This window comes from Poecilia latipinna, unplaced genomic scaffold, assembly GCF_001443285.1.
Source record: "Poecilia latipinna isolate Pla-1442-1.1 unplaced genomic scaffold, P_latipinna-1.0 Scaffold2112, whole genome shotgun sequence".
Classification (NCBI taxonomy): Eukaryota; Metazoa; Chordata; class Actinopteri; order Cyprinodontiformes; family Poeciliidae; genus Poecilia; species Poecilia latipinna.
The window spans coordinates 100288-110206 of NW_015114728.1; the positions used below are offsets into that span (position 1 = coordinate 100288).

General features: G+C 38.4%; 1 protein-coding gene across 4 annotated transcripts in view; it reads left to right on the top strand.

Annotated features, from left to right (window-relative positions):
• LOC106936283 (serine/threonine-protein kinase BRSK2-like) overlaps positions 1-9919 on the top strand; it is a 40541-nt gene that overhangs the window by 3867 nt on the left and 26755 nt on the right. For 3 of the 4 annotated variants that reach the window (XM_015017161.1, XM_015017164.1, XM_015017163.1), the window contains exons 1-7: positions 7-836; positions 2879-2973; positions 7156-7241; positions 7386-7526; positions 8494-8610; positions 9242-9275; positions 9367-9435. In XM_015017161.1, the coding sequence (XP_014872647.1) occupies positions 749-836; positions 2879-2973; positions 7156-7241; positions 7386-7526; positions 8494-8610; positions 9242-9275; positions 9367-9435 (630 nt within the window). In that variant the 5' untranslated portion in view covers positions 7-748. Of the gene's footprint in view, positions 1-6; positions 837-2878; positions 2974-7155; positions 7242-7385; positions 7527-8493; positions 8611-9241; positions 9276-9366; positions 9436-9919 lie in introns of those variants that run through there. The other variant, XM_015017162.1, reaches the window with a different exon arrangement.

The window sequence follows — 9919 nt, forward strand, 5'->3', positions numbered from 1 at the left end:
TTTTTTTTTCATTCTGAACGCTCACCCTCCTCTTCCTCTGTTTCCTGATGCAGGGCCAGGGAGGGGGTGAGCCGAAGTGTGCACCGGATATTGGAAAACCCATTCTTCTTGCTTATGCCTTAGTGATAGATTATAATCTGGACGACAGCAGACAGACGAGGCCCCGGGGCTTGACGGGACAGGAGCCGGGACATGCGTGACGTTAGGAGGACTACGGGAACATGTTTGGACGGCGGCAGTAGCAGCAGTGAGGACAGGGGGTCCCTGATATCGATCCTCGGGATGGATCCAATGAGGCCGTTCTGACTCGGGTTATTTGAGACTGTACTCTTAACAGAAATCAATCTGAGGCTAAAGTAGCCTTCCTGTCCAGCTCCCTGCATGAGCTTCTCCTTTCCTGCTCCACTTTGGCCAACTATTAGCTGGATGCACACGTCATCTCTTCCCACCTCTCCATGTGGATGATGCTGCATTCCGAGCGGTGCTGAAAGGGAACTGCTTCTGGACCCGACCGCATGACAAGTTGAGGGGAGTAGCCTGCAGAGGCCCCCCCACCACAAACACACACACACACACACACACACACACACACACACACCTCTTCCCCGGCTTCGGATCACGACCACTTTAGTCTTTTTTTTTTTTTTTTTTCCCTCCGCGCGCGCGTGTGGCGCGCGTTGCGACGGTACGCACGTGATCTTGATCTGCCGGACAGTTTCGCGGGGGGCACAGTCTACTTTTGGCAAGAATGAGCGGCAAAGAGATCACGGTGGGCCAGTCCAGCCAGTACGTGGGGCCTTACCGGCTGGAAAAGACCCTCGGGAAGGGACAGACAGGTAGGGCCCAATTTAAATTCACCCATACAACTAAAATCAGAGGCGGTGCAACGCTATGTGAGGCCCTGGGCAGATATGTATTTGGGGGCCCACTTACAGTCAGGCTCAATGCAAGTATTAAAGATATAATTTGAATCTTTGTTCACCAACCATTTTGAGGTCAATTTCCAATTTAATGTTTTCATAAAGCTAACTAAACTCTGATTTGATTTGTATTTATTAACTATATAAATACATATGGGGCGACTGGCTGTGTGGGAAGAGTAGTCGTCTTGCGATCTGTTGGTTTGATTCCAGCTTCCTCCTGCCACATGTCGATGTGCCCTTGGGCAAGGCACTTAACCCCAAATTGCCTACTGATATGCATATCGGTGTATAAATGTGTGCGCGTTTGTCAGTGTGAATGGGTGAATGCTACTCCAGTGTAAAGTGCTTTGAGTGGTCAAAATGACTGGAAAAGCGCTACATAAGTTCAGTCTATTTGTATCAAATAGGGATACAACGAAAAGTCTGCTACAGGCTGATACCAGTTGACACTTTCTTTTGAGTCAGTCTGATTCTGGCGTTGACTAAAATTTCCGAGGACTATAACGCATTTTCGCTCCACACTCTGCTGTGTGTTCATTGATAGAGGTAGTAGTTTTGAATCCAACTGAACATTTGAAAATAACAGAATTATCTCAATTTATATAGCAAAGCAAGTGTCCCCAACATTTATTTAATAAAATTGTTCATTGTTAATATGATTAAAGACCTGAATTGGTCTATGATCTGTTTGGTCGATTCAAGACCAAAATTTCTCACTGCACTGTATTAAATGAACCAAACCTTTGAGCAACCTATTCTCCCACTCACCTGTGGGGGCGCTGCACCAAGAACCACTGAACGACACAACATGAAAACCTCTGAAGAAGACACTGAGCGCAACTTCCTTCTTCATGAAATATAAACAAAATATGGAGTGGCGTCAAATTTTAGCGGTTGTTGGATTTCTCTTTTGTCTTTGGCAAAAGACCATGAGCCGTTTCTCTCGCTAGCGCTAGTTATGTACATTTGTTTTGGGTGTATTTACCCATAATGCCTGCGCTATAGTCTGCTTCCTGCTTTTCATACATATCTAAATATAAAAACAAAACTGATTTTATTTTTAACGTTCAGAGATTTTTAAATCATGTAGTAGAGATTAGCACAGTTAGCATAACATCCTAAGTCTCTGTGTGTTTTCCTAGAGAACATAGATCCTGCCATAAGGCAGCCAACAATTTTTAAGTCCATCATGGTCCACAAAAACTTTACAAAGGATTAAAAGATAACACAGCACAATTTTACTATTTCCTGTTATCTGTTATCTTTTTTGAAAGTATTCTTTTAAATAGCTTTGTTTTTTATCTCTGCGCTCTAGCTGACTTCATTTTTCAGCTAGCTGACTTCATTAACACCTAACTGATACAGAAAATCATTTTGAGACTTTTTTTATAGGCAACGACTTCCATATGAGCGTTGTTGTCAATGCAACGTTGTGGAAATTATGTATGGCGCATTTGCTGATTAAAAAAAGTATCAATGTTAAGTCAAGCAGGGATTTACACGTTGATGTTTTAGCTGCAGATTCATCCTTTGCTACAAATGATCAAGTGTTCACTAAAGGAATTGTTGCATTTTATGCAATGAAATGTTTATTTTCTTATTTTAAAAAAAGAATTTAATTGTTTTTGCATCTCTTAATGCATTTCTAATATTACATTTAAAGAAGGCTTAAGTGGCTAAATGAAAAATCTGTGGAATGTGTCAATTTTTCCCAGATTAATCGATTAATCATCAGAATTGATTAATACAATAATTGTTAGTTGCAGTCCTAGTTATCAGTTATATTCATGGATGCCAACCAGATTGATTTTAATGACACGTATGGAGAAAGTCCTCCTGAATGAGTGAGTTTTATTTGATCAGCGTTTGTGACATTGTCAGAAAAAAACCCCAAATGTTCTGAATTATTCATGACTTTTTACTTCCTTCCTGTTCCCCCTCTGTCTGCCTCTCAGGACTGGTGAAGCTGGGTGTCCACTGCATAACGGGGCAGAAGGTGGCCATAAAGATTGTGAACAGAGAGAAGCTCTCCGAGTCGGTTCTAATGAAGGTATGGCGCCCGGTTCTGTTCGGGTTTCTGACTGAGATATTCACGTGTGTCTGTGTCTGTCGTGGTTTTCTGCAGAAGCAGCAAGAGGAGTGGTTAGTTATTTTGTGTCAGTAAAAAGCCTGTCGGTGCGTCTTGAGGCCGCTGAGTGTGTGGGCACTGCCTCTGCGCTGAACAATAGGAGCGATTTCAGTCTGCTAATGAAGCCCTCTGATGAGAGCTGCTGCAGACAAAGTGGACTGAAATAAAACTTCTGCTCAACCTCGGCGTCTTTGCTGTGGCTGCGGGCAGAGAAGGAGGAGTGCTGTCTCACCCAGAACCTTTAGACTATGGCTGGGCGATGTGGACTTCAGTTTTTGGTGATACTAATATGATAAAAGTGAGCATAAGAACTATCTACAACCTTTTCTTTAGCAAACATAGCTCCACAAACGCAAATACAGCTCATGAAAAGCATTCCTATGTGTAATCTGCTTTTTAAGGACATGTAAAGAAGGGTGATTAGTATCACTAAAATGCGCACAGTAATTGGATTTAACCATATTTTCAAATGTATTGATATGTATTCAGGATGCACAATCTACTTTTTTCACTTCTCATACCGATACCTGAGGTTTAGTGTTGGCTGATGCCGATCCAATGCAGAAAAACAGCTGAATTGATTTAAAATGTTTTTAAAACACTCAACTTCAATTTTATTTGATATCTCTGCATCAGCACAGAACACTTAAATACAACAATAGCTTCATATAAGTTTGGTCAAACACAACACAACTTTAATTTGTTCAGTTTTGTTGAACAAATTAGGAGCAGAACAGCAAACGTAGAATAATCAATAAAGGAACTGAAACTGACAAAGACAAAAAGTTTAGTCAAACTTGTAAAAATAAACTGCAACAAACCTTTCAAATAGTTCAGAAAGGGCAATTTGAAATTCCAAATATAATGTAAAATAAATAATAAAGCATCACGTGGCCCAGAGCACAAAGCATAGAATTAGACTGAATAGATCTGACATCATGGATTAGGAGCATCGTCACCAATACCTTATCTAGATTTTTTTTTCAATATCAAGACTGATGCAGATATTAATATTGGATCGGTGCATCTTTAATATTTATTGATGCACCTTTACTGAGCAAACAGTGGAGAAAAAACACAGCAAGACTAAGAACGCCAGTCCCTATGGAAGCTAGAGATTTATCTTTCATAGGGTCTGACCTTCTGTTTGGATTTATTCTAAATCTCCATGGAAGATTTAGCCTCTATGGAGAGAAAACAAAAGGTTAACAGTTGGAATAACATCAGTTAATGCAAAATTGGAGCGTAGCAGAAGAAGAAAGTGAGGAAAATTGGTCAGTTTGTCATCCAGTAGCCTGAGCCCATAGCGTCATGGCTACAGAGCTAACTCAGGTTGAGTTAACTGCTTAGAATGAGACACGAGAAAACCAGATAAACACATAAAATTCAAGTGAAATACTCTGTATTACATTTGTAATGTAACAAAAAGTAAAAAGGTTGAAAGAGGAATGAACATTTTTGCTCTACCCTGTATTTCACACCGTGGCTCAGCCCAATGGAGCCTATTTAAAGTACAGGGAGCATTAGTGTTCAATACCCAATCCCTGAGTGTGGAGCGAAAATCAATGATGGGCCTCGTGTTCTCCTCTGAGGCAGACTCTTTCAGGGCATGTCACAGAAAGCTGCCTGAGCTAATGCCATAAATGACTGGCTTTAGGAGCGAAATCAGTCATTTAAAACAATAAGTGTGAATATTGTCAAAACTTTGAAATAATTGCGCTCTTTTGAGAGTTAAGGTTTGCTGCACACAACTGGATATGGATATTTTCAGAGTACTTCCGAGTTATAGTTGATATTTACTAAAGTGGAATTTAGTTGGACTGCTAGGATCATCAATATTATCAATGATATCAGAGCCACAGCTTATCCGTGGAGTTCAGTTCACACCAATTTCAGCTAAATAATTCCACCATCCAGAATAAATTCAGAACCCATTAGGACTTCTAAGCAAACACCATGTTGAGCCTTTTTATGGCAGGAGTTAGGTCAACGTTCTTATTGTGAAAAATCTACTCCATTTTTCTCATTCAGTTTTATTTTATTTTTTTTTAGAAAATCCAGAAATGATAAGCAAAAGTGACAAACTTTTTTCTGTTAAATACCCCAAAAACCTGACAACACAACCTCGGTAGAGTCTAGAAGATAAGCAGGGAAACATGGTTAAACTGATCTCATAGGGAACATTTGACTCGGCGCTTTAACTAGACTTAACAGAAGAGTGTCTTATTAATAGGAGTGATGTAACAAAGCTGCAGATGAGGCTCTTGTTGAGATGTGGAGGAGGAGAGTTCAGAGCTGAGGGCAGGAGGAAGGCGACGATGAGAAGCTGGAGAGCAGAGATCTGTAGGGGTCAAGAGGTGAAACAGTGAAAAGCTGAGGCAAACCATAACGAGAAAAATCATTTAACCAGGACAGGTAAACATTAACTTCTATACAATGCCCTACATCAGTGTTTCCCAACCCTGGTCCTCAAGGCTCACTGCCCTGCATGTTTTAGGTATTTCTTTCCTTCAGCCCAGCTGTTTTCAATCGATGACTGATCAACAGGCGTTTGTTGAACTGCAATCAGTTGAATCAGGCACATTAAAGCAGGGAAACCTCTAAAATATGTAGGACAGTGTGCCTTAAGGACCAGGGTTGGGAAACACTGCCCTACATGTTCAGGCACCCCCCTGAAAAAGTTGAATAAAACGCCTTAAAATAAATTTATCATCTACTTCCACATCATGAAAGTACATTTATTCAGTGAGACGAACGTCGTCTTACACTGAGATATGTTTGTTTTCTGTAAAAAAAAAAACTTTTGGTAACCTCAATAATTCAGATTAAGAAAATGTAACGGGAGAGTTTTTGGATTTTATGCTTCAATACTTTTAGAAAGGCTGTCGTAAACTATTATTTTAGTAAGCAAGTAATCTATCGATTATTCTGACAATTAAATGAGTAATTGAATAAAAAAATTTGTTGAAGTAAAATATTGGTAGCTAACTGCCATAACAGGAAGTTATTATTGGCCCAAATTTTTATATTCGTGCGTCCCTACAATTACTTTACTGTACTTTAAAAAATGAACCTGTAACAATAATAGCTCACTTTTTAAGTTGGACAAACCTGGGCAAAAATTATACAAAAATCTGAAGAAATGGTCATTTTCATAAGAAATCAGCAGAGCTCACAAAGACACTTCTAAAAAATGTCTATGCTCCAGTTTATGTGTTCATCTTCATCCAATTTAATAGATGATCTCTCACTTTGCAAAGACATTTAAAGCTTTTCTGTTAGCAACGTTATTTTTCACCTTGGTCACACAGAAACACACATGCCAGCTGTACACACCATGGTGCATTTCACCACCCACATGTTGCGAGTGGGATGGTAGGAAAGTTAATTTCTGATTAGTCCGTAAAGCTACACACAGCATCAGCTACAGCGTGTATCAGCATGAGTCTCCGCTCCACCTGTATGCATTCACCCACCAAGCACTTCACCGTTAATGGCAATTTCCTGTCAACTTCATAGACCTGATGCATTACATACAAAATGTTGGTGATTGGGTGAAATCAGATCACGCAATCGCTAACTTTTGCTCCAGTGAGCAAAAGTGTCTCAATAGATGGTAGATGGTTTCTGCCAAACAAAGACAAAACAGGTCTTTGGATATGTTAATGGGGAAATTTCAAAGATCCATTTTCTTTGTGTGTTTGTATTACAGGGAAAGATTTATGTGCCAAAGCACTTAAACCACTGGTAGAGTTATTCAGAGGAATTGTACAGGGTACATAAGCAGTAATGGGTCGGATGGGGTTCTGTATCGGTGGTGAACACTAGCATTAGCTCTACAAGTCTTAGCTTCATGCTCACCCCACTGCTTGTCACTAATTATCTCTGTTTTAAAATGACTGAGCTAACTAAAAACTATTCAGCATTGGAGAGCTCCGCATTTCGCCTTACCTCCTGTGTAGACTTGCTTCTCTGCTCTTTAAGTCTCACTGTACACCAGGTTTACCTTTCTCTCCCGTCTGACATTTCCATCTCCATCATTTGTAACCTTCTCTTTTCTCTCCTAACCTTTCTCTGTATCTCTCCCTCCCTCCTTCTGTGCAGGTGGAGAGAGAGATAGCTATTCTTAAACTAATAGAGCACCCTCATGTTCTGAAGCTCTATGATGTCTATGAAAATAACAAATACCTGTGAGTATCCTTGTGTCCGGATCTTTACTGCACTCTAAAAATAAGAGAACGCTGCATTGTTTGCCGTGTTTCTGTCTGAAACCGAGATGAATGACCACATCTGGAAGCAGAAAACTATTCCTTGTTTTAATTTTATTTTCTTAGGTATCTGGTGTTGGAGCATGTGTCTGGTGGAGAGTTGTTTGACTACTTGGTGAAGAAAGGCAGGCTGACTCCCAAAGAGGCCCGGAAATTCTTCAGACAAATCATCTCTGCCCTCGATTTCTGCCATAGTCATTCCATATGGTCTGTAAAAAGCTTGATTGATAAAACTCTAATTAAAGTAGCTGAAGATCATTAACAATGACATTAATGAGTATGCTGATGATATTGTGGGTCATCAGCATAACTGTAGTACTGTTGAAACATCCTGTAGTTTAAGCTATGGGGGACATGTAGATATTGCATATAAGAGGACTAAGAACACAGCCTTGAGGAACACCACATGTGATCTGAGCCACATGACACTGAAACAGAAAATGGCAACATCTATTTTTAGCCCATTTCCAACCCATTCCTGAAAACAGACAAGAGTACAATTATTTTCAGAAACATACATCATAATAGATATATTGTAATAATCATAATGACAAAGCATTTTTCAGAAAAAATGCTTTGTCACTTTTTGAGAACAAAACATTTTAGGAAAATGCTTTATTTTCCTAACATCTGCCTGAACTAGGTGGAAACATGAACAATAAGTAATATCATGTTTCTTTTCTTTTTTTTTCTGGTATCTTATATTTAATACTTTTTTACAGTAAATATGTTTTTACATGCAGTTTATAGGAGATATGAAGGAGATACTTATATAATTAAGAGTATAGCCACCTTCAATTCTCCAATAAAATCAAGAGGAAATCTGTTTTTACTTCAAAGATGTAAATGTCTAATGTTTTTTGTTTAATAACTTTTATTTTTACATTTGCATTTTAATTTATGGTATTTATTCATTTGCGTGCTATGTTTGTAATTCTTTTTTAAAAATGTATTTTTTATGTAAACAATTTATCATTTATCATCAGCAGCAGCTATAAGTGTGTATATAATTCAAATATCAACTGGTTTCATATGTCAATTAGAACATGCTTAGTATAGTTTTTGAGAGCCAAAGGCGTTTTTATGAGCTCAGATGTGTGTAATCTTATGACATATGCTGTCACATAACGTTATTTTTTCACATAGCATTATTTTTTTTTCTGTGTGTTTTTAGTCACAGAGACCTGAAGCCTGAGAATCTTCTCCTGGATGAGAAGAACAACATTAGGATAGCAGATTTTGGCATGGCTTCACTTCAAGTTGGAGACAGTCTGCTGGAGACCAGCTGTGGGTAAGCAGAACGGCAGGTTTCTATTTAACACTCGGGTCTTTATTTATTTATTTATTTATTTATTTATTTATTCAAAGGGGAAAATAAGGAATTGTTTGATTAGGAAACATTATAAAATGATAAACCCAAAAACTTGCCTTATTGCACTTCCTCAGGTTTTAATGCTTCACTCATGAAAACAATATTTCATCTGACAGCTTCCAACATATAGCAGATCATCTCTGCGCTTGTATATCTGGTTTAGATTTCCAAATTTCAGGCTTATTCCATTGATATTTTCCCCACTTGAATTCTATTAATAACAATGAGATTTTATTTTTATTTTTTTTAATTATTATTTCCTGAAGCCAAAATTTTCACAAAATAATTTTGGAATATCTTTGAACGTGTCTCACCTCTCTAACAGGAGAAGTGACATAATCACTTGTATTGTTCATTAAGAGCTTAAAGTTTTGAAACCATCCAGGCATCAGAAGAAATGAGGATATAAGATAAAAATTAGGAAGAATTTTCTGCTTTAACGTTTGATTTTCTGTTGCATTTAGAATCAAGTGTTGTTCCGTTTCACTCTAACGCTGTGAAGGTTAGAGTGAAACTGTTGAGAACCTTTTTTCCTGTTCTCTCCTCATAGCTCTCCTCATTATGCCTGCCCAGAGGTCATTAGGGTAAGTTATTTCTCTCCTAGTGTATATTTTCTGAATGAGTGTGTGAGTGTGTGTGTTTGGATGTTTATTGCTGCCCCGCTGTGTGTTTCAGGGAGAGAGGTACGATGGTCGCAGGGCTGATGTTTGGAGTTGTGGAGTTATTCTGTTTGCTCTGCTTGTGGTAAGGAGTCATTTTATTTTGTTCTTAAAATGTTGGATTTTTAAATTACAGTTAAAATAATTTCTTCTGGTGTTTTTTATACTGATTAGAAAAAAAATCTTGGAATTCTGCATGTTGTTCATTCTTCAGTTTTTAAACAGTCATGATCATATGGAGTTTGAGTTCATTTTCTTTTATATTTCCTTTTTGTTGTGATATTCCCACTGTTCCTCATCATCACACTCCCCACATGCCATTAATCACCTTCCCTGCATTAAAGCCACCGGTTTTCAACTATTCGTTGTCAGATCCTGTTGCTCACAAGCTTGTTCTCTGTTTTTAAGCCTGTTCCTCTCACGCATGCATTAAGTTTCCTTCTCCTCAACACATTTTCTGTGTTGACATTTAGAAAATAAATTTGCTTAGTGGAAACATGCCAATTTCAACAAAACTTGTTTTTCAATAAAAAGTCTGGTGGTAGGATGTGGTGTTTTTTTTTTTTTGG